Below are 24,845 nucleotides of genomic sequence, written 5' to 3'. Positions count from 1 at the left end.
GCCTTGAGCCAGGGTTCTTACCTCTCACCCCCCTCCCCAAGGCCCTTGGCCAACCCAGTTTTGGATTAAACACAAAGTCATTTGTGGGGGACGTAAAACAGCTCTGAATTGCTCTGATGACGGCACATCAGAACCAGTGACTAAGGATGAGATTGCAGAAGACTGGTGATCCTCAGCTTTTTTGTTAAAAAAAAAAAGAATCAGTTGTTAACATTTGCAAATATTTCATACAGAAATCTGTAGTTTCTCTAGGAAGACCAGATTTAGCAAAATGTCCACTTGAATAGTATGTCCCTATTCCCGGGACACCTGGGTGGCTCAGTCAGTTAAGCGTCCGACTCCTGATTTCAGCTCAGGTCATGATCTCATGGTTTGTGAGTTTGAGCCCCACATCGGGCTCTGCGCTGATAGCACGGAGCTTGCTTGGGATTCTCTCTTTCCCGCTCTCTCTGCCCCTCCCTTGCTCTCACTTTCTTTCTCAAAATAAATAAACACTTGGGGCACCCCGGTGGCTCAGTCACTTAAGCGTCTGCCTTCAGCTTAGGTCATGATCTCACAGTTTGAGTTCGAGCTCTGCAATGGGCTCTTTGCTGTTCTTGCAGAGCCTGTTTTCAGATCCTCTCTCTCTCTCTCTCAAAATAATAATAAACACTTAAATATGTCCCTTTTCCCAAATTAACCCCAAATATCTTCGTCTCAGTAGACTAAGAAAACATAAGTGTGGGGAGAAGCAGGAAGAACAACCTAGAGAAGCACCGGGGTGAGTGCAGGGATGTTAGTGGGGGCCCCTCTGAAACTGACAGCAGTTAAGAGAACACGAAGGTGTTCCGGCCTGCAGAGAAATCCCTTGCTCCAAATGTGTACAATTTATGGCCCAAACTGCTACACATGGACCACAGCTCACCATGCGGAGTAACACAACTGGCCACACGCTGCCATACACGTAACTACACCCAGGCCGTCTCCTTCCATCCCTGCCTCCCGCAGCCAGCGCTGGTGGACAGGTGCGCCCTGGGGCTGCTAGGCCGAGAGGATGCAAGTGGTGATGCATGAGTGGGTGACACATGAGCTGGACGATACGCGGGGAGGAGCGCTAAGGGTTTGCCAACTTACTCTTGAGTTTCACAAATAGGGTTTTCATTAGTGGTCTTCAACGTCCTTTGAAAGCCTGTACAGTTCTTACCTTCCAGGGTCGTTGTGAGAAGTAAATAAAATAATGCGTAACGAGGGGGGCCAAGGAGGCTCAGTCGGTTGAGCATCTGACTCTTGATTTCGGCTCAGGTCACGATACCAAAATTGTGGGATCGAGCCCTGCGTCAGGCTCCATACCGAGCATGAGACCTGCTAGGGCTTCTCTCTCTCTCTCCGCCCCTCTCCCCCACTCGCACGCTCTAAAATAAAAAAAATTTAAAAATGCATAAATAGAAAGCACTGGAGATGGGCCTTGGCCTCCATCTAAATACTCCAATGTCATTTTCTACCAAACCGTAAGTTCCAGGCTTGTGAGGGGGCGCCTCACGCACAGAGGGCACTCACCCGTCTGTTGAACAATGGCCGTGCTAAGGCGATGGGAAACGACTCTCTGAGTGACTTTTCAAAACGGCTTTCACAGGGAAGTGGGTGTAGGTCTTAAAATACACTTGATCTTGTAATACATCAAGTAAGAGGCATCTCTAAGTATTTTTCAAAGACAAGAAGCACTCACGTACAGTCTTCTCCGCAGTAAGAAATTATGACAACTGAGTGGAGATTAAACACTTTAATCAACTATAATAAATCAATAATGATATATTTTATAAAATTCTGATTCATGCATCAGATTACATAAATTATACAACTGTCACATTATGGAATGCTTACAGACTTTTGAGTTTGTACCTGCAAAAAGGAAATGGATACGAGTTACCAGAGCTTTTTACTTAAGTGTAATACTCTTCAGTTATAAATAATGCTTTTTATCTTTCAAATACCTGCTAAATATATACACTTACAGATCTGCAGCATTTTTTGTACCTCAAAATACAAACCACCTGGAAGCTTCGAAGATTAATAGGTCCAAGGTCCATTCTTTTTACAGCCTTCAATTCCATTGTAAGAGTGGAAAATGTCGACATAGGAAATACACGAAATAAAATGTCAACTCTAGTTTAATGCTCGAAAGCTTCTACACTTATTAAATACATCAGAAAACCCTTCATAGGCAGATTAATTAGTTAAGGTGCTACCTATTGCATATTAAATACTTCCAATGATTGCATCTGGAGGATTCAAGTTCTGAATCTGTGAAAATGGGGGCTTTCGATGTGCGCTGACAGACCCTTACATCTCCATGAACCAGCGGCACCGCGGCCCTTCCCTTCCTACTTCAAAGAGATCAAGTGAATGAGCATGCTTTGTACTTCACTTACACATGCACGCACGCGCGCGCACACACACGCACACACGTGAAAACTAGCACATCTATAAGACACATGAGTACATGGGCGGCAAGAAGTTTCCACTCCATTTACACTCTAAGGTAGGATGCTTCTCCTAAAAAGCTACAGAGGCAAATAAAAGCTCCAGCGTAACAATTACTAGATACATTGAAAACAACAGTTCTTGTGTTTCGGTTTTAAGATCCTCCTTGATAAAGAATAAGCACCCTGATGGGGGTGGGAGGCAGGAGGGAGGCCAGGGCAGAGGAGAAGGTGAAGGACGGAGGTGAGGAAAGCCAGTCTGTCACTAATGAGCTGGGTTTTATTTACTTAGGTGTCCATTCATGAAATCCTTGTCAGTACGAGGCAACATCTTCACAGCGGGAAAATTACAACTAAATCTTCATTTACTGCCCAAAGCAACAGACGTCGTTGTGCATAGTTTATGGATAACATGACGTTCACGGGGGGAGGGCAAAACTAGGCTCAGGGCAGAATGCAGCAGCACAAAGCAATATCCAAACGTGTTTCATGAATGGGTGACACGTCACTTTATGTACATTTCTAAGGTATGACCCTGGTATTCAGAAAATGAAGCCTGAAGCACTGAGTGGTAGGAGGAACAAGAATGTTCAACTTTCAAAGCCACATTTTGGGAACCGGAAGGGAACTAACTGTAAAACACTGCTTTGAAACTAATAGCAGAAATACTTTTATCAGTAACAGAAGTATGTTCGCCTAAGACAGGTTTGGGATAAACACCCANGGGTAAGATGTTCTCCCACATGCAGTTTTCAGCATCAAAGCAAAAGTAAATGTTTATAAAGTCTATTGTGCTGTGCGCATTATTTAATGAGCACAAGTACTGTACTTCTGTTTCTAAGCTACTAATAAAACGTACCATTAGAATACTGAAAAGTTACATTTTGGAGAAATTAACTAACGGTGATCTTCATGACCTTTTCCTTACAATGCTAGAAACCACAACTGCTCTGGGTGCACTTCTGTTCAAACACGGGAAAGGCTCAAGGGTTTACTCAGAAACTCATTGTTACTTTTTGCCTTTAGTGTATTGTAGGGACGGATGACGAAAATATACAGTAAGTGGAGCTCTGGGTCACGAGTGGAAGGTCATAAACACTGGGACATTTTCAGGCAGTGACAAGGGCGATTCGTTTTCAATACAAGTCCTGTATTGAAAAGATTTAAAAGTAAAAATATTGATTCAGTTGTAACCAAATCATTCACGTCTGATAGATCTAACCCTTGACAGTTTCATATTGGCAAAGAATCTCTTTAAAAGTGAATTTCCTCATAAAAAGAACAGCAGTATTTGGGTAATACTTTTTAATGAACTCGATTTACATAAAACATATGCCCAATACGAAACTGACATCTTTTGGCCAAAGCATATTGAAATATCTGCCGATAATCTATCACAATACTGAAAACGCACGGATTTTAGTATTTTAAAAAGTATAAGAAGAGCTTCAGTTATACTAACATCAGGAAAAAACGCTAAGAGTTTTGTCACATTTAATAAAATGTTAACTGAAAGTGGCACCGTATTAAAAAAATAATAACAAAGACCTCAAATGGGAAAATAAAATAATAAACCAGATTTTGAGGTTTATTACACAAATGTATGGGGAGGAGGAGAAGGTTGGTAGCAGTTATTTTTCCTTCTCCATTTCTTCATTTAAAAAGTTATTTAATTTTTGAAAAAAGGAAAGAAATTTTTAACTTTTTGTATGTAGGAAAAGTTCTCAGAATTTCAAAATGTATGTTCTCATCGGAAAACTAAAGAAACTCAGAAACACAAATGAGCAATTTCAGCTCATGAATATAAGCCTGGCCCAGTATTATCTGATTCAGAATATTAAAATGAGCCAAACTATTCTATCTGCTTTGCACTGAACTTTCAATGAAGTCTTCACAGACATAAATATTAGACAAAAAAATGCAATTCATTAAAAGACTAGAGAATATATGTCCCCATTTGCAGGTGAATTTTCCCTTTCAAAACCGGAGACACAGATTCAGTGTTTCATATTTTAGGTTTTAATGGAAAAAAAAAAAAGCCGGTGACTAGCAATATTTTTATACCACTGTTTTCCACTGTAAATTGCAAGTGAATTTCGTACAAATATCTAAAGATGAATCCTGGAAGTACTCGGCATTTGGGGGGAACCGACTTAAGGAAAGAGCCAACATAGAATTTTGTGATAAACCAATTTTTAAGGGCAGATGGAGAACCGTGTCCAGGGCCGGGCTCGGAAGGTCTGTTCCAACCACTCGCTCCTCCTTCAGTGGCTCTTATTTGGTTCAAGACCCAAATGCAACCATCTGTTCCATTATTTACGTAACTTGAAACCAAGCCTAATTCTTCATTCCTAGAATTTGCTCATTGCTTTGGGTGATCAGGCATCAGCCGATCACCTCCTTTTTTCCCCTCAGAAGTATTTTCAGATCTCACTTCCTGGCATTTTCTTTGCCAGCGACTTACAGGCATTCAGAATCTCAACAAAACAGACTACCTCAGCTTCTCTTTCACTTGAACAAAACTCAAATGTGAGGATACAAAAAATTGCTCTCGTGAAGCTAATCAAGTTGCCTAAAACAGGTCATGCCTTAAAAAAATTTTTTTCTTTTGGATCATTCCTTTTAGAAAAAAGAGCAAACATCCGATACTGGACTAATACAGAGGAGCAGCTCATTTTGAAACCAAGGTTCACAAAGTCAAGAGTGACCAGAAGCGGCTTCCCGATAACAAAACGTAATATAGTAGCCATCATGATTGTGCTCTGCAGCGATAGAGCACACACAGATTTTTCACATTAAGAAACTGGTATCCTAATTTTAGAGGCAGCCAGTTGTTTTTAAATGTTCTAAAACCACATGTATATATGAGGTATATGCATGTATTTTATACACAAAGATACATGAACATACATTCATGTATACATACAGATGCATATAAAACAGGAACTTCTTTTTAGTGTTTGGAATGAACAGGATTCCTGCAGCTAAATGGGTCTACAAAACAACTTCCGAGAAACCGGCCAGAACATCGATTCTGCTTTAGGGGAAATCTATTCCTGAGGAATAAGAAGTCGTGGACTTCCGAAGCTACCGCTAGGCCTACTGCGGGTCGTGGGCCGACACCAGCACCTAAGTGAATCCCAAGGAACTGCTGATTCATGGAGAACCTGGCCCATTTTCACTTTAAAGGTTTAAATAACTTAGCTCACTTCAAAGGTCACTCTTGATAGTCCCTGCTACTATTTACACGTAAAGTAATTTTTCGCAATGAAGGAGAGTATGTAAGGAAGCCTGATAATATGGTTTCTCGAAGTACCAAGATTTTCTTCTTTCTCGGTCTCTTTCTTCTTTTCTTTTGGCCCCCTAACCGCACGTGCAGTACAACCGGCTTATTAACTGTTGGCGAACTTGCCAGCTTTCCGGGACGGTTCGTAGGGCACCCGGAGGATACTGGGCGTCTCCTCCATGACCCGTACGAGGAGGTTGTCAATGTAGTCCTCGAGTTCCCGGATGTGCGTGTCTTTCCTCCTAAGGAGCTCTTTGTGCTTCACCAGCTCCTGGAGAACCTCCTCGTAGGTAAGACCACGATACCCTGCAGTGGCNAGGCCTATTAAGAATTCTTTTGAACTTCAACCTTTGGTTTTTCAAACCCTCATCAAGTTTCTTCTGTGTCCTTGTCTAGAACCAGCCAGTCCTGAGGCAAGAACTAGGGCAGACGCACCAAAGCCTTGATTATAATTCTAAATCTTTCTAGAACCGTTTCTTACATTGCGGATGGCATCCTAATTCATGAAATTGACCATACAATTTAGGATTATGACTTAAAATGCTCTCTAACAAATATAACTAAAATAGATAAAAACTGAAGATCTGTAAGATTTTACCTGGAAAAACTCAAAGTAGCTACGGGAAATTATGCATTTGCACAATAGCTGAACACTCATGGAACGGCTTCTACTGAACTGTGGTTAATGTTAGGACTTTGGTTTCGAAAAGCAGCCCTATCAAATCTGCTTCAATTTGCTATAAAATGTTCGTCATTCAGAATTAAATTAATGAGCAGCCTTGTAAGAAGCCCCATGGGAGTAATTTCTGTTTTAATTTAGAGGCAAAGGTTTTTTCCCACTCAGTAACTAGTCTATTTCCTCCTCCTAGGGCTACTACCCATGTAACTCATTTCCCTTTTTGCCCTGGTAATTAGGAAACTCACAGTTCAACTACAATTATGTTAACTGATACTTAGGATTAGTGTGTCTGCATTCTCTCATTCACTCATTTACTTATTTTGCTAACCTTACCCTGTTGATGAATGTTCCTTTTTACACAAAAATAATATAAACAAAACAGAAAGAGATATTGATTTTATTTTTATTACAAAGCATTCTAATATTAAAAGAAAACTTTCTGTCAGAAATTTAATCAAAACAGCACTGGAACATTATATATAATATATAATGCACAAATATAGATTTTTCATTTTATATATATATATAATGAATATATATATTATATATATATAATGCCCGAAAATAAAGTGGCAACTTTTATGTCTTTTTATTCATAGTTCCATCCTTAATCAAGAACTTAAAAAAGGTTTTTATCACTTTCTTTCAAAACATTTCCATTTGGCTTTAAGGGGGAAAAAAACCCATAAAACTGAGGAAACGGGTCTCTTAAGGACTAACTGACCTAATCTATTCAGTGGAGGGTGGAGAATGGGACGAGTAGGTAAATGTAGAAAGGCCTTTTACTCTTTTTTTTTCATTGGGATACATTGGTCTTTACTCCTTTTTCAGACCTACTTTAATTTGATATATGGCTGGTGCTCATCAGGAAAGTCAAAGTGTAACTTTTTGTCCCCTCCTCCCCCAGGCACCTTGACTTTGCCGTCCAGAGAAACACCTGAAGCACAGATACCAATTCGATGCTTAGGTTCACAAAGTCCCTGCCTTCTCAAGGATCAAGGAAGAATTCGGGGCCAAACACTGGTCCAGCCCCGTGGAATCCCCCATGTCTTGTAGGGCAAATATAGCTCGCTCTAGGCCCTCAGAGACTCTGCCACGCAGAAATGGTATGGGGCACCTCCAGCAGTGGGCTCTGATCACTTAAAGGAGGAAACGTGATTCAAGGCACAAGGGTCCATAGTAGGTAATCGGTGGAGAATGGCTGGAAAATAAGGTTCAGGACAGGGCACAAAGAGGTAGGTTCCAACAGATGGTCAAGGATGTTGGATACTATTGTTAGGGACTTTGAGACTTATTGCAATGGGAAATAGGAAGCCATGGAAGGTTTCTAAACAGAGGCAGGATATGATTAAAGCAAAGTTCTAGGAAAATTAAAATGGCAGCCGTGGGGTAGGATCGTTTGGAGGAGCTGAGATTAGTTGTAAAGCTACTGAACGAAACATTAAAGACAAGTTAATAAAAGCCTCCACCAGATTAAGAGAATGAATAGAGGGGATGCTAACGGAAAAGTGAGCTTAAATTTCCTCAGATTATATTTAAAACAACTTCTTAGAAACTGGGAACAGACACAACTTTCTGAGTCATATTATTACCTCTGTCCCTAAAAAATATTTAAGAATATTACTTTACAACAACTCTGGAGAGAGAAGTGTTGGTTTACTTTTTATTCTCTTCTCTCTCAATCTTTTGTAATAATAAGAGTGCGCACACACACACTCACAGGTTTACTAATTTACATAACTGGCCATGAGCAGTTTAGAGATCTAAAACTTATAAGTTCCTAACCACATTCTTGTTAAACATTTGTTATATTAAGCAGATTTCTAAAGGAAAGAGAAGACACAGTAGTCGATAATGAGGTAAGTATATTTTTTAAATTTCTTAAAAATAAGCCCAACTTTCTTACTATAACCTAGGTAATTCTGCATAGATTTGAGATAGATACCGGCCTAGGCCTCACTTCCCTTATCTGATAAATGAGATGTTCTCCACGGTTCCTTTCAATTCTAAGATTTCCTGGTCTGCAAAGCAATTTTTTTCTAAACTGCGTTTTGAAAAAGTAGTAACATCCAACTCATGTGATTTCACTTATCTAATAAAACATTCACTGAAAAATAGAGTTCTTGTGCGAACTGCAGGGGTTAATGAAATCGCACTAAATGGGGTTCATTACTGACTAGTTGACTGTTTTATGTGTTTTCTTGGTTTAACATAATAACGGCATCAGCCTGAGCCTCTCTAATCTTAATCAAATTACACATATATGAATTGATTTCTCCAAACTAATTAAGTGACGATATACAGTTAGAAAATCATTTAGATGGTTCTATTTAACACCACACCAGGACTATTGGATAATGTCACGGAAAAAAATTTTTTTAACGTTTCTGTAAAGACAATGAGGACGAAGAACATGTCAAAAACCTGTTATTTTGACATGTCTAGTTTATATTAATGGCATGATGTGAATCAACCTAACAATTTAATCTCTCAAAATAATTACCATAAATACTGTTCAATGCTTTACAGCCATAATCTGGAGTAGAAAAGCCACTATTTGGCTTATTTTTCCCCTCACGACCATCTAATACTTTATACATAGACAGATTTCCTGGAAATAGATTTCTGACCTTCTCAATAAATTTTCCTTTTGTCCTTTTATGTGAAGATCCCCCCCCCCTCCCCATTTCTGCATCAGGTTTCTAGGCAGGAAAACATCTTAGAAACACATGTACTATAAACTATATTCTGGAAAAGAATATACAGTAATTAAAAACAGTTTTGTGCTTAGTTCCAGGTTTCATCCCATATCTGAAAACCATTTAACCCTTCTAATTTTCGGCATAAGATGCTTCAACTGACGGGTCTATTCAATAAATGCGTATATATGTCTCCTTCTGTTTGTTGATACATTTCCCAATAAAATAAGACCGACTAACATTAATACAGGCAATAGTAAATGGAATAATTTTCTGGTTACAAAAATTATTTTGCTTGAAGATGAAAACTCTCAGGCAAATATACAAATTAATTATTTTTCCAAAAGGTATTTCTAATACTGTTCTCAGAAGAACTTCTAAAACGGAGAAACCTCTAAACTGGTGGCGACTCAAATAACCTCCAGCAGGGCTCCTGAGTCCTCGGTATTTATTCTTCCAGCACTCCGTACAGACAGCACATATGTTTTTAAGATGTCTTCTTATATTGAAATTTAATGTAAATTTGTCTTCTCTCTTCCCCTTTCACGACCAATCCTTTGTCATCCCCAGGAACCTCAGCTAGAAATTTCCATATGCAGATATCAGAAAATGGGGATGGGGTGAGAGAACGGGGCAGAATCATTACGTGAAGTTTTCTAATCGGAATTTTAAAGAACACAGTGGTACAAAAGACTTTTGAGAATTACCAGGGATCTATTTTTGCTTACACACATAGCCTCGCCTTTTAAATCAGGAAATGTATATTTTTTGCAATATTGAAATTTAAACAAAAGCAAATTATCAGGACTCAAAATAACTGGAGATTTAAAGGGAGGTTGTCCTGGCAACCAAATATTGGTGGGGCACGAACTGCCGTCCCGGGCAGCTAGGGGAAAGAGAGAGAGATAAGATGAAGGCTTGGCATTCTCTGATCATCTCATTATTGTTCTAATGAGGAACTTTGCTCTGGGAATATCATCTCAGCTACTTTCACATCTTTTGTCCGACTGCCTTCATCTCCCTTTCAGTTCTTAATTAGGCCTTAAAGAGCTCGCACTGCCCTTTCAACTGGCTACTGCTCCTGTTTAAACACTGCGCTTTCAGACAGGTGTTGGCACCAGCATGGAAGACATACAAACTTAATTACAAAATACTAGGTCCAGAAGGGGAAAAAAAATAACTTGGTGGACGGCTATTATTGGAGAACTTAATGTAAATTACTTCAAACATCTTCTAATCTTCAACATAAAAATTGCTCAAACGCTTTTCCTCAATAACGATCAGCAGAAGGATGAGCTTTCTCCTCTTAATTGTATCCTGCGGTAAATTAACAACACCTAGTAATCCTTCAACTGTCATTTAGAATAGTTAGTATTCCAGAGAAAAATAATCACACATCAAGGATTCTTTTATCACCTTTAAATCCTTTAACTAAAACAATTTTCACGTTTTATTTCTTTAAAGAATTCTAAGGATGCTTTTACAGCAATAAATTACACGATTGGGAAAAGTACATTTACAAGCACATAGAAATTGTAATTAAGGTTACTTAATAAACAATAGCTGCACATTAAATCGATTTTTTGATGTTGCATTTTGTTTGAGATTAAGTAACCGCCTGATAGAATTCATTTTACTATCTGATCAAAGGCTGACTTCATATATTCTGACATTTCTCGCCAGACTGCCATATTATAAAGGCTTGAGTATTTATGAAACATCAAAACTTATAAATCATTTACATAAAACGGCAAAAACGCAGTACAAAGTCCTCTGCTCCTATAATGTTTTCTATAATTTTAAATACAAATAACTATATTCAGGATGGATCGTACACCACACCAGTTTCTTCTAGGCATATCACATCATAGGAAATTGTGATATGTTATTGCTTTAAAAATTCTTATTATACATCTGGATCACACACATTAAGGACAGATGGTTCAAACAGCAACCACTAGTCTCTTGGAATAAAGGCTCTATTTCTGTTATTCAATGGGAATTCAGTTTTCCACCAAGAACATGTGCCCACAGTTTCGTAAAGTAACTTAACTCTCTAGATTTTAACGCGTTTAGAATTGACTGAAGACGCAGTGTAACTCTGAACAGAGACCCAAACGTGGACTTCAAACAACAATAAAATGAAGTTGAGATACCTGACTGATCCTTGCAAAATAGGAGTTAATTTAGATGGTCGCCTCCAAGCCTGTTAATATATTTGGTTTTGTTCTAAGAAGGTAAGTGTCCTAAAGGTTCCTTCAAAGACTCTCCTGGGGATCTAGATCTCTTGCCAAGATGCTTTCCCTGTTGTTGAAAGTTAACAGGCCGTTTCATTCTTTCTTCCATCATTGTCGCAACAACAAAAAATGTTCATTTTTCCCCCACGCTCTTATTTCATAACTATAAAGTTGGCCTTGACATACGGCTTTCACATCAATTTTAAAAGTCTGTAAACAAAATGTGTGGATTCTAAATTAGCTTCATTCAAGTGTAACTGTAATATTGCTTGAATCTCTACAGATCATATGCTAGCGTATATTAAAGACTAAGCTTGAATTCTGCTTGTCTTCTTTCTCCCCAGATGACCACATTAAGCTATAAGCCAAAGGTAACTGAGGGGTTCAGCATGAAGGCCTTTGGAAACGTGTGTGCCAGGCAGAAGGTCAGTTTGTGGTTTCTCTCCTGATGATGCACCAACCCCCCAACCCCCTTGGCCACTTTCTCGGCCACTTACCGGGATTTTCCTGAGGTCCTCATTGCTTGTTGGATTCATATGAAAACTAAGTAACGAAAGACAAACATAAAGGTTAAAAGCGTATCACACAGTCCACAGTGGTTGAGGAAACAGAAAAACAGAACGTTTTTAACCCACACTGCAACAACAATTTCTAAAGTCCTAACTTACTTGGCCGAGTGAAACTTAATCCAGGATGGAGAAGAAAAACAGAATTTACTCAACATCCTAAAGTGTCTATACTTTTAAACTTTAAAGGAAAACCCTACAGTTATTATCAGAACTGAAGAACTGTATATAAATATATAGTTTCTAAACATCTTTAAACATAAGTGATTTTGCCCAGCAAGACAGTTCATGAAACCGAATTTTATAACTTCTTCATTTTACACACATGCACTCACCTCAAGTCTTGTACTATTAACTACAGAGAATTCAAAAACTTTAGGTTGGAAAGACTGTAGAATACATGAGTTAAAACAATCTTTTAAAAAAATTATACAGGTATTAGAAAAGTTAACTTTTATGCACTATCTGTTCAATGAGAACGAATTCAGAGTCGTAGGAATGATTTCCGTTGTTAATGTGATTTCTAAGCAACTGGTCTTCAAAATTTAAATACCCAAATGGACCCAAACAAAATGGGTTTCTTCCATGCAGGGAGTAAGGGAACTTCACAGCTGAATGCTATAATCATTTTCTTCTTTGAAACGTGTCCATTAGGAAGGGGCTGTGACCAAAAAGAGGCTGAACTTCAAAGCCATCTGATGAGTAAATATTTCATCATTGCCATTCACGTTTAACTCTGACCCGGCACTTAAGAGTATTGGACATTGGAGCCTCTACAAAGCACTGCTGTCCTAGGAACCTTTTTATCCCCCTCCCCCAAACAAAAAGACTTAACTGTAAAATATACATTTTTTTTTTCATTATCCGTGCTTTATCGGCCAAATAATTGGAATCCTTTGAAGAAATTCACTTTAAAAACTTTTGATGGTGTGCACGAAAAGTCTGGACACTGGATGTGATGTCTGGAAAATCCCTATTACTACAGGGGCGCAGCCCAAGCTGTCAATCTTCAGGGTCTCCGCGCACCCACCTGCCCGGGAGAACACCTCACACATCCCTCGTTTCATCTGTGAGGACTAAGGTTTGTAGGACAAGCTTCCAGAACTGATTGCTGACCTTCTCTAGCTAGAATTCCTATGGATAAGCTTTAGTATTTCAGTAGAGCCGGGGGCCACGGCAGGGAGGATTAAAACACGTTTTAAATACCTACAGAGGAACACGCCATCGACAGGCTGACACAGCTGAGCCATTCTCTCATTCCCTGTCTTTATGGTGTTCTGGATGGTTCCAGACTAGAAGAGCCAGTGTACCAGCAAAGCCTCAAGTGCCTGACAGAAGCACGGCTTCAGAGAAAATAACAAAAACTAAAATCCGGTATCGTAAGGCACAGCTAGGCCTGGGGTGCCGCGGGGGCAGCTGCTGACGCGTGTGGTTCCCGTCCTCCCTGACTTTCAGTCCAAGGCGGTTCACCCCAGGGTCCAGTGGGACTCATCTGTCCCTGCCAATCGCTCACAGCAAGCCGTCTAACAGGTCAAGGGACACATCCTGTCGCAAATCTCTCCATCCAACCGAGAGTCTCCAGGACAACGCGGCTCAGTCCGGGCTGCAGTTCACCACGGTGGTTAAAAGGGAGAAGTGACCGAGGGCCCTGGGGCCAAGCAGCGTCAACTCCAATCCCGAGTCTGCCCTAATCCTGCCCTGATTAAGTCACTTCCCTGGGTGTCGTCTGTAAAGTGGGGGTGGAGACGGCACGTGCACAGGAGACTAGTGTAAAGACGGAGCGAGTCAGCAACACGGAAAGCACTGAGCGCAGTGACTGACAGGTGTGGTCAGTGAATTATTTAGGAAACATTACACAGCACTGAGGCTGTGCCACAGACTATTCTAAGCACTTGACCGAAATGAACCCATTTAATCTCTACAGCCCATCAGATGGGGGTGATTTTCATTTTCAGAATAAGGACACGAGTCACAGAGAGATTAGGGAACTTGGATGTGGTCCTCCAGCTGGTAAGGGGGGGCGGGGTGCTGGGCCCTAGAATGTGTTGGGTGTCTCGCTGTGACACAGAGCCCGGGCCCTGCTCTCTGCTCGGTGGACACTGGCGAAGCCCTGAACTCACAGGACAGGGAGGTTCCCCAGCAAGGAACTGTCACCTCACTCTGCGTGGGCACCGGGCAGAGCTGCGGCTGGGGAGGTGGGGAGCACGCTCTTGGGAGTCTGATGTTTAGATCACATGGAGGGAGGAAATGACCCCCCTAGCAGTTAGCTAAGGAGGGCCAAAGTCAAGGAAAAAGTAGGATTCCAAATCAGGTGGGGGATAGGTCTGGCAGAGAAAGAGGGTTCTGGAGACAGACGTCGTGCGGCCCGGGGCTGGGAGACAGCAGTGCCGTTGGGGGACACCACAGGGACGCGAACACAGGGCCGCGGTGGGAAGCAGCCCTTGAGGCTTTAGGTGCAGAAGAAGGGGCTCTTAGACCTGATCTGTAAAGCAACAGGCAGGTTTTCGACAATGTTAATTTTCTTTCATAAATGCTATTTAGACAACTCATGTTCAGCGGTACGGTGACAGCATCACCACAGATAAGGATTACGACCATACGAATCTCATCAACAACAGGACGCCCCCACTCTGTGTCTCGGGAAGAAATTCCTGAACTGAGAAAGAGAAATATAGGTGTTGTGCTTATTGCAATAAAGATTTTTTAGAAAACAGACCTTTAGGACACAGGTTTTACCAAACTCCCACAACCACCAATATGTAACGACCAACGGCGTTAGCCTACGGAACTAAAGTGAACCTCTATGCCAGCCTGAAAACTGCCTGGGAATTCTCAGGAGGGATTACATCACGATGTCGCAGACTGGAAGGGAAAACGGGGATCGTGTGCAGCATGCCAGCAGCCCCCAGGCCCCCCACTCTGGCCCAGGGCTGGGACTGTCCAGCGGCCCACGGCGCAGAGTGGAGGGGGAGAGGGCTCTTGCACGGCACATTGTCTGAAATCTAAAGGCACAGCCCCTCCCCTGTGGTCGGCTTTATTTTCACACACTTGACGTGTCAAACACATGACAAACTCAGTCATTCACGGCTGCCTTTTTTGATCTGTCCTTACGGGGGGGAGAAAAAGAGTTAACTGAACTGGACTGAATGAGCTTGGTGAAAAATAAAATGTCTCTATTTATCGAAGTGTGGCCCCAATTTGTGTTATCTTTCTCTTTGGACGGCTGTCCTCCGGTCAGACAAGATATCGAATAATACAGTCTGACTGCTCAGCTAAGCTGTTGAGAGGTTAGGGAAAACGGTGTGTTTTTAACCAGGTGTAGGATAAACTTAGACACGCTCCTACTGAAAACGTCTGTACAAATTTCAACTTACGATTAAAACACAATTAATTTTAGAAACCCAAACTGAAGGAATCGGGGGGGTTTATAAAGAACTTTAAAGCAAATTTTAAACTGATGAAAATATTTTAAATTCATGTTTTCAAAGACATTTTAAGCCAAGGAAGTATTTTACTTAAACACGCTAGAGTTCTTACATAAAAGATTATTTTTTGCCTCGTGCTATTTCCCAGATTTTAACAAATTTTTCCAAGTAAACTCTACCTGACAACTTTGAAGTTAATAGTACTCAAATAGGTTTCAAGGCGCCATCAGTACCTCTTCTGTAACAGCACTTGTTAATGTATTTTGAAGTTAAAATAAATACTGAGTAAGAAAATAAGTAAACTGGTGAGAACTTGAAACTGTCCTAAAATATCTGCTGGAGACTAGCCTTCCAGAGCTAAGCCAGAAAAGCCTACTGGTCTTTACAAGGTGATCAAACTGATCGCCGCACAAATCACTAAGCCACTGAGCAGTGATCATTTTCTTCTCTGTCCTTCATTTTCTCTAACAAACAACAATCTTTGGAGCAAGAATATCTACGAGAGGGTAGACACTATTGAGAGCGAAAATGTGTAAAGGGCTTGTTAAGAAAAAGAAAAAAAAAAGCAAAAAAACCCCACAGAAGAACAAAGATCTATTAAAACTGATTAACTGTCTTGTTAGTGTAAGACAATGCAAACTGTGTAAATTCCCAGTTCTAGGATTTTAAATCTTTCAGTGACAAGTCACATAGCAACGCCTGAAGCTCTTTTGAAGGCGTTTAAAAACAAGTATTATTATGTCTCCTATAATACCTCTTTCCAGGCCCCGTTACTTCTGAAATTATAAAGCTAAAGCCATTTTGGCCTGCCACCTGTGGTTTTTATTTAAAAAAAATTTTTTTAATGTGTTATTTATTTCTGAGAAAGAGACAGAGACAATGTGAGCAGGGGAGGGTCAGAGAGAGAGGAAGATACACAATCCGAAGCAGGCTCCAGGCTCTGAGCTGGCAGTCAGCACAGAGCCGGGCTGAGGGGCTCGATCCATGAGATCATGACCTGAGTCGAAGATGGATGCTCAACTGACTGAGCCACCCAGGTGCCCCCTGTGTCTTTAGTAAGTGAATTCAAGTCACCTGCAAAACCCAGGAGGTAGGCGACCCACCTAGCTGGAAAGGGGGCAAAGAAGGGAGGGAGGGCGGTATTCTGACAGCATTTTCAAAGGATACTATCCTACCGATCTTCTTGTTTAACTGTGAGAGTAGCGACTGGACCCCCAGGGCTTCACCTTGGTGGCAAATGTAGTTAGGAGAGGAGTATGTCCTAAGAATTACACGTGACCTGACACTTGAAAAGAGGAAAAAAAAAATACCCCATTTACAGTGAAGCAAAGGCAAGGGATAAGGTAAGCCTTATGACAAGTGATACTTAAAAAAATATATATTTTTTAATGTTTATTTGTTTTCAGAGAAAGAGCAAGCGCGCATGGGGTAGGGGCAGAGAGAGGGAGAGAGAGAGAATCCCAAGCAGGCTCCACACTGTCAGCACAGAGCCTGACTCAGGAACCATGAGATCATGACCTGAGCTGAAATCAAGAGTCGGACACTTAACCAACTGAGCTCCTCGAACCCCCCGGTCACCCCAACAACTGATACTTTACTGACTTTAACTGTGGTACCCGGCAACTTTCAGAGCCCCTGATATATTAACTCACATAATCCTTGTGATGTGCTGTGTTGTTTCCATTTACAGAAGAGGAAAGCAGCACAGAGAGGTTAAGAAGCTGACTCAGGCTAACACAGTAACTACTAAGTGAAAGAGTCAGGATTCAAAGAAAGGCAGCTGAGCTCCTCTATGGCCCAAGCTCTGGGGCCATGAACCTCACTTCTCCCCCACAGGCGTTCTGAACTGTGAGCTCAGAGAGGGCTGGTTTCAGGGAGTCCAGGACAATCTCCTGAGGTCTCTCCCAGTCAGAGATGACGACGACGAAGCCTAAGATTCAGATCGTCTTAAAGAGCTGGGAAACAGGCTCTGACAAGCAATAGGTTTTGAAATAATGGTGCCCACTGTTTTCCGTTTCCCCCTCCTTGCTCCAGTCTGCCCTCCCTCCGCCCCAGGAGGCTGGCCTCTGCGCAGGGCATCATTCGGGCCACCTTGCTCAGTGGCTTCCGGTTCCTCTCTGGCCCTGGGAGGCACCTGCAGGAGACAGGGGACCGAAAGGGGAGGCACTACAGTCTGAAGCACTGGCTTCTCTATCAACAACCACAGACGCAGCCACAGCTGTCCCTTTGAGACACTGCCGCTTCCTGGTGCTGTCCCTTCCCTCCTCGGTGTCCTTAACCCCAGGCACCCCTCGGTACCTGGTCTCTCACCCAACATTCTTCAATTATCTGTTCTGCGTGTGTCATCTGTTTCCTGCTGGGGCTCTAGACGTGATACAAGAACATCCAATAAACCATGACCTCTTAACTTCGTAACTTGAAGTCGTTAAAGACACAGGTTTGTCCTACTTATCTATCAGGAAGGAGGAAGAAAGAGAGAACCAAAGAAAAACAACCTACCACGATTATTCCTAGGAATGAGCTCCACTACCCTCTTCCCTGCGACCCTGGCTTTTGCTCTGTAACTACTTATTTTAAGACTCTTTTCTTTCTTCCCAAAGTATACACGGTCTTCTTACTTTGTAAATGACAATTCACATTTATGGGCCGGCCACAGGAAAGTTCCTGGCCTTCGTTTAACAACACTTTTCACACTCATAAAGCCAGAGTGCTTTATGTTCAGAATGATTTTCAACTTAGAAATACATGATTAACGACTGATCGCACCTGCAGTTCTGAAATGGTGTAACTGATCCAAGTGACCGGAATTTGAATAATACCGCCTCATATTTGTATACGGCCTTACAATTGATAACACATTTTCACGAACAGAATTTCTTGAAACATGTTTTCCCAAGGGAGAGGACTCAAGGTGGGATATGGCTACCCACGGCCAGATCCACTCAGTCAGAACCCCAGCTGATCAACTGCACCTTCTGCTTCCCCTCCTCGCTCCCTGTGACGGGCCTGCTCGGTGGACCCACTACCATCCCAGTCATTTCCTAATCCTCTAACCAGAGCGTGTTTACAGCCCATCGCTCCTCTGACACTGTCCCGCTTTTCTTTGGCCAATTTCTAATCCCTCCCACGTAACCCTGGCTGACTTTGGTACTCACTCACCTTCTATCATCTGAAACAACCCCCCCCCCCCACCAACACTCACTGCTGCTTTACTGTCACTGAAAAATTATTTTTACCAAAGGCAACGGCCTCATTGTCTTTAACCTCTCAGCTCCATCTGACACCAGAGACTGTTTTGGTTTTTTTTTGTTTGTTTTTTTTGAGACTCTCTTCTGTGATATCTGGTCACCGAGATTTTCTCCTACGTTACCAATTCCTCTTTTTCCTTGTCATCTTCGTCTTTTCACCCTGGATATTTCTTAAGGTTCTGTTTTCGGACTTCTTTCTACTCTGCCTTGGTGACTTCAGATTCTTTTGCAACATCACCCTTACAAATGTCTCTTTAAAGCCTCGGATTAGATATCCCACCTGTACCTGAAAATTAATATGTCCCAAACCAATCATCATCTTGACTTCTTATCGGTTCTGTCTGATTTTCTGATTTCTGGTACAACCAAGCCTCCTGGTTCCCCAAGGTGAAGCCTCAGAGATACCCTTGACTCCAGCCTGCAGCTTGTATGCCTCATCAGTAAGCTGCCAGATTCTGGACATAGAGCTCTCGATGTTTCCTTGCTAGTTGCGGTCACTGCCACCACATCACCCCCAGTCCAGGCTAATCCAACGGCCTCTTAACAATCTCTGTCAGTCCTTCCTTGTCCAATTCAGCCTACGCAGCATGGCTGGGTGGGACACTCTAAAGCTCAAGTCGAACCTTGTTAGTTATCTGTCAAAAAACTTCTGGCCTCCAACTTCCTCATGAAAAAACAAATGTCTGAGCCTGGTTTGCAAAGCCTATTGGACTTGACTCATTGATCTTTCCAAACTTATTGCCCATCACCTAGTACAACTATTTGTTCTACATTTCAGATTTTTAACCAAGAAATAAGAAATGCCACTGCCTATTTCAAAATATTAGGATTGAAAGAAGGATAAAAGAAGTGAATATGACATTTTTTTATGACAAAGTGCTATTCAAATATAAGGTATGTGAACTTAGACACAGACCTTAAAACTTCCATAAAAATTAACTCAAAATTGATCACAGGCCTAATGTAAAACAAAAACTATAAGACTCCTAGAAGATAACACAGGAGGAAATCTAGATGACCTTGGGTATGGTAATAACTTTTCAGATACAACACAGAAGGCATGATCCATGAGAGAAAGAACAGATATACTGAACTTCATTAAAAATTTCTGCTCCGTGAAAGGCATTAAAAAGAATGAAAAGACAAGCCACAGAGTGGGAGACAATATTGGCAAAAGACATCTGATAAAGGATTATCCAAAATATACAAAGTACGCTTAAAACTAACAATAAGAAAACAAACCAACCCACTGGAAAATGGGCCCCAAATCTCGACAACTTCACCAGGGAACTGATACAGAAGATAATAAATGTATGAAAAGAGCTTCCATATCCTGTGTCATCACGGAAATGCAAACTAAAACAATAATGAGATACCATTGCACACGTATAAGAATGGCCAAAATCCAGAGATCCGACACCACCAAATGCCAATGAAGATGTGGAACTCTCATTCATTGCTGGAGGGAATGCAAAATGGCACAACCACTCTGGAAGATAGTTTACGGTTTCTTATAACACTAAACGTACTTTTTTTATTTTTTATTTTTTTTGAGAGAGAGAGAGAGTACCAGCAGGGGAGGGGCAGAATGAGAGGGAGACACAGAATCTGAAGCAGGCTCCAGGCTCTGAGCTGTCAGCACAGAACTCATGAACTGCAAGATCATGACCTGAGCTGAAGTCAGATGCTTAACCGACTGAGCCACCCAGGCACCCCGACACTAAACATACTCTTAACAATACGATCTGATAATTGCACTGGATAGTATTTACCCAAAGGTGTCAAAAATTATGTCCACACAAAAACTTGCACACAGAAGCTTTATTCATAGCTGCCGAAACCTGGAAGCAAAATGTTCTTTGGTAGGTCAATGGATAAATGGTGGTACCACAGACAATGGAATGCTATCCAGTGCTGAAAAAGAAATGAGCTATCAAGCCATGAAATGACATGACATGCATATTACTAAGTGAAAGAAGCCAATCTGAAAAGGCTACAGACTATAGAAATCCAACTCTATGACATTCTGGAAAAGGTAAAAACTACAGAGATGGTAACATGATCAGTGGTTTTCGGGGTCAGAGAGGAGAAAGTGATCAATAGGCAGAGGACAAGGGACTTTTAGAGCCGTGAAAACACTCTGTATGATACTATAAAGGTGCACACACGTCATTATACATTTGCCCAAACCTACAGAATATATACCACCACAAGTGAACCCTCATGTAAACTATGGACTCTGCAGAGTGATGATGTGTCACTGTAAGTCCATCAGTGATAACAAAGGTACCACCCCAGTGGNGGGGTTGGACACCTATGGGAAATCTCTGCAACGTCTGCTCAATTTTGCTGTGACCTAACACCGCTCTAAAAAATAAACGACTTATGTTTTAAGTTTGCGTTTTGGGACTCCATCTTATGCCTGGATTCCCTGCTCCCTCTGCTATAAATTACTTGAAGAAAGAAATGATACTTCATTAATCTTTTCAGTCCTGGCATCTGACCCAGTGCCTAGACCATGGCGGGTGCTTAACAAATATACGCTGAAAATTGCCAGTGCTTAATAACAATTTCTAAGAACTGGGCTAATAGTTGACCAAGTAAATCAACTGTAGGCCAATACAAATTTTAACAAGACTTCAAGTCCCCAAAGAGCAAAGGAAATCATTTTTCTGAGTAACAAAGATTAATTAAGTATATCTAGACCTGACAGTATATTAATGGAATGTCTTTCAGTTCTTTTTAAGATAGGAAGAATTCTTCTGATACTTACAAACTGCTAATATGAATTGAAATAAGTTGCAAATTGGTGCCTTAGAGTAAAATCAATTCAGCTAGTGAATCTATCCAGTTTCCCAATCAGGTCTACTAGTTCAGATATTTGACCACAATGCAGATATCTGAGATTTTTCTGGCAAGTCCCGAAAACATTTATTCCACAGAGGCCCAATGTAAAGGGGTTTAAAGAAATGTTCTTTAATGATCCTCTTTATAAAAGTCCTAAAAAATAAAGTATCCAAAGAGAGCTGCCACTAGGAAACACAACCTTTAGCATATTTCAAGAGGGTTTAAGAGGCAAGGTGCAACTCAATATTGTTTTTCCTTCTTAGGAAAAAAGAAAAAAAAAGTCAGCTCCAAATCAAATTAATGATGTTATAGATTAAAATACTACATTGTCTCTCCTGGGACTGGGCACACACACTGAATAACCTGAATGGCAAAACAAGACCTAATACACAAATGTCTATGGGGATTAGATGTAATTTACTTATTAGTATTCTCACAGGACGTCTTTCATAAGATCTCCTAGGCAAGACAATTAAAAATTGTGGTCAGTGACACCAGCGATCATGGGCAGCAAATTCAGAGCCAGCTGCTTTTCAATCATGAATAATAACGGGTATATTGTGGAAGATGTCCTAAAATTTGGTGACTTAAAGAGACCTGTGAAATTAAGGTATATTTCATCAAGACTATCATATTCAATCCAATTTAACTTGCCATTTTCTCCTGGTGAAGAAAGGAAATAACAGTCGCTCAAACCATCCACAAAATTCCCAACATAAGCCCCATGGCTTGTACGATCAAGGCCTACCCAGCACCCTTGATCAGCCTTTTCCTGTGAGGGCCTGAGGGCCTGCGGAAAAGAAACGCCTCCATGGAGGGAGAGGGAGGGGAGACAAGTTGGCCCTGGGTCCCTCTGGCCTAGGCAAAGAGGCCAGAGAGCCCACAATGCCCTGGGCCAGGAGTACCAAGCTGGCTCTGTATCTGGGGCAAAATCAGCTTGTGGGGAGGAAGTCACGGTGCCCTCTGTCACCAGGAAGGCCCCAGATGTTCAAGTACAGCCTGCAATGAAGCCCCTGGCCAGAAAGCAACAAGCTTCCCAAGCCCCGTCATCTTCGCTGAGCCTTCAAGGAGGGGGGGCGCCCAAGGCAGCCACACTTACCAGGGCCCCTCCACTAGGTGATATAGACCCCAGACTGCTGTGCGCACTCCCAGGAAGCAGAGCTGCTGGGGCAAGTGTGAGACTTCTGGGCACTCCTCATCTTCAGCTGAGAAGCCCAGCCTTAAAACATTCCGGGTGGGGCGCCGGGGTGGCTCAGTCGGTTAGGCGTCCAGCTTCGACTCAGGTCATAATCTCACAGTTTGTGAGTTCGAGCCCCGTGTCGGGCTCTGTGCTGACAGCTCAGAGCCTGGAGCCTGCTTCAGATTCCGTGTCTCCCTCTCTCTCTGCCCCTCCCCCACTCACGCGGTCTCAATCTCTCATAAACAAATAAACTTAAAAAAATTAAAAAGAAAAAAGACATTCTGGGTGACCAAGAATTGATTTCACAGGGCTACAAAATTATAACATTTTGCTGGAAGAGAATATATTGTTTTGTATAAAAATATACTCCCTAGTCTCTCCAAAAGTAGGTAAATATTTTTATTGGAAATTACACATTATACTGTATCCCTCAGCCAGTTTTTTTGAATGGTTCTTTATTATTATTACAATGGTTTTTATTTAATATTATTAATATTTTTAAAACTAAGAACATTTTATTATTTTTTAAATTGGAGACAGAATGTGGGCACATAATTGGCGGAGAGGGGCAGGGGGGAGAGAGGGAGATGAGTGGGGGGAGAGGGGGAAATGGGGGGGGGGGGGNGGGAGAGGGATGGAAGCGGGGAGAGAGAGAGAGAGAGAGAGAGAGAGAGAGAAATCACAAGCAGGCTCCATGCTTGGTGAGGAGCCTAAAGCGGGGCTCAATCCCACAACCTTGTGATCATGACCTGAGCCAAAATGAAGAGTCAGACACTCAACCAACTGAGCCACCCAGGCGCCCCACTAAGAACATTTTAAACATAGGAATCCACTGATTTGAAGAGTGCACCTTGTCATATGTGCAAATTTCTGATGCTACCATAACTTCCCCATATTCTTGCTCCTACAAGCTATATAAATAAAATTACTTTTCAATGCAAACAGTCCCTATTCAAACCTAAAAACTGAACTTAGAAATGGGGTCTCAATGGCATCTTTCTCTGATTTCATGAGTGTCTCTTCCTATTCCGGCCCATATTATATACGCAATACCCATGTCACTGCTCTCTGGCTGTCCCCACAATTGTTTTTCCACCACATCACTCATAAGACAAAAAAATCTTTACACTTCTTACAGCGTTAGGTGCAACTTCTTCATTCTGATATGCTAAGTTCCCACTAACAAGGTCCCATCTCCGCTGCTACCTCCAACCTTTACAGTTTCAGGCCTGCTGGGTTCTTGACGGCCCCTTAAAACACAAATTTTTAACACTGCCCAGTCTCATTTTAATCTCCACTCAGAAACACACTTTCCTCTCTCTTTGCAGAGACCCATCCTTTGAGACTCTGCCAATTCTACCTTTACCATGATGCCTAGACTGCCTCACCTCACCCATTTAATCTCCTGTCATTTTTAGCTCTGTGAGCATTTACTAACTGCACCACCAATTAGGACAATTAATTACATATTTTGTATTCACCTGCCTATGGTTCTAAAGACAGAGGCACTGTCTTATGCATCCTTGTTTCACAATATGCACAGAATTGTCCCATGACACAGGAGAGCAATGTCCATCCCTTATCATCAAGTTCTAAAACTAACATCTGTTTTTAGGATGTCACCCTAATACATACTGTCTTGTAGTCTAAAGATATAAAGCACAAAAAGATGACCATATAAGACCCCACCCTTCCCTATTATTCGAAAAAATAAGCTGATGACAATACAAAAATATATTTAAATTTTGGTTATATTTTTTTCTCTTAAGTGAGGAATATTTTTTATTTAAAATTTTTTTTTTAATGTTTATTTACTTTTGAGAGACAGACGGAGCACCAGTATGGGAGGGGCAGAGAGAGAGGGAGACATAATATCTGAAGTAGGCTCCAGGCCCCAAGCTGTCTGCACAGAGCCTGATGTGGGGCTCAGACTCATGAACCGTGAGATCATGACCTGAGCTGAAGTCGGAAGCTTAACCAACCAAGCCACCCAGGTGCCCCGAGGAATATTTTTTAAAACCAGAATGACAGAATATTAAAAATGCCAGCTAATATTATTTCAGGGATATTAAAGAGCCTTGAGTTAAGAGACCACTCAAGCAGAATCTTATCTTCTTGGTGAGAATAGAGGATACCTCCCCTGACAAAGAATGAATGAGCCCACCTTCAAATCTTGGCTAGAAGGAATACACTAGCGCCTGTGTGAATTTCCTGAGGCA

At 41.5% G+C, this 24,845-nt stretch overlaps 1 protein-coding gene and 1 long non-coding RNA gene across 3 annotated transcripts in view; one reads left to right on the top strand and one right to left on the bottom strand.

The window, feature by feature from the left end:
• Positions 1–3,189: 3,189 nt before the first annotated feature.
• RAB11FIP2 (RAB11 family interacting protein 2) overlaps positions 3,190–24,845 on the bottom strand; it is a 40,795-nt gene continuing 19,139 nt past the window's right edge. The window contains exons 4-5 of one of the 2 annotated variants that reach the window (XM_077779514.1): positions 11,842–11,903; positions 3,190–6,066 (exon numbers count right to left, since the gene is read on the bottom strand). In XM_077779514.1, coding sequence (XP_077635640.1) covers positions 5,852–6,066; positions 11,842–11,903 — 277 coding nt within the window. In that variant the 3' untranslated portion in view covers positions 3,190–5,851. Of the gene's footprint in view, positions 6,067–11,322; positions 11,571–11,841; positions 11,904–24,845 lie in introns of those variants that run through there. The other variant, XM_077779513.1, reaches the window with a different exon arrangement.
• LOC144244255 (uncharacterized) lies at positions 7,340–15,038 on the top strand. The gene is made up of 4 exons (XR_013338882.1): positions 7,340–7,530; positions 8,244–8,283; positions 11,705–11,785; positions 14,468–15,038. It is a non-coding gene; the product is annotated as an uncharacterized LOC144244255 (long non-coding RNA).

Source organism: Crocuta crocuta, unplaced genomic scaffold (assembly GCF_008692635.1).
Source record: "Crocuta crocuta isolate KB4526 unplaced genomic scaffold, BGI_CrCroc_1.0 scaffold138, whole genome shotgun sequence".
Lineage (NCBI taxonomy): Eukaryota > Metazoa > Chordata > Mammalia > Carnivora > Hyaenidae > Crocuta > Crocuta crocuta.
This window is presented reverse-complemented; position numbering and strand designations above follow the sequence as displayed.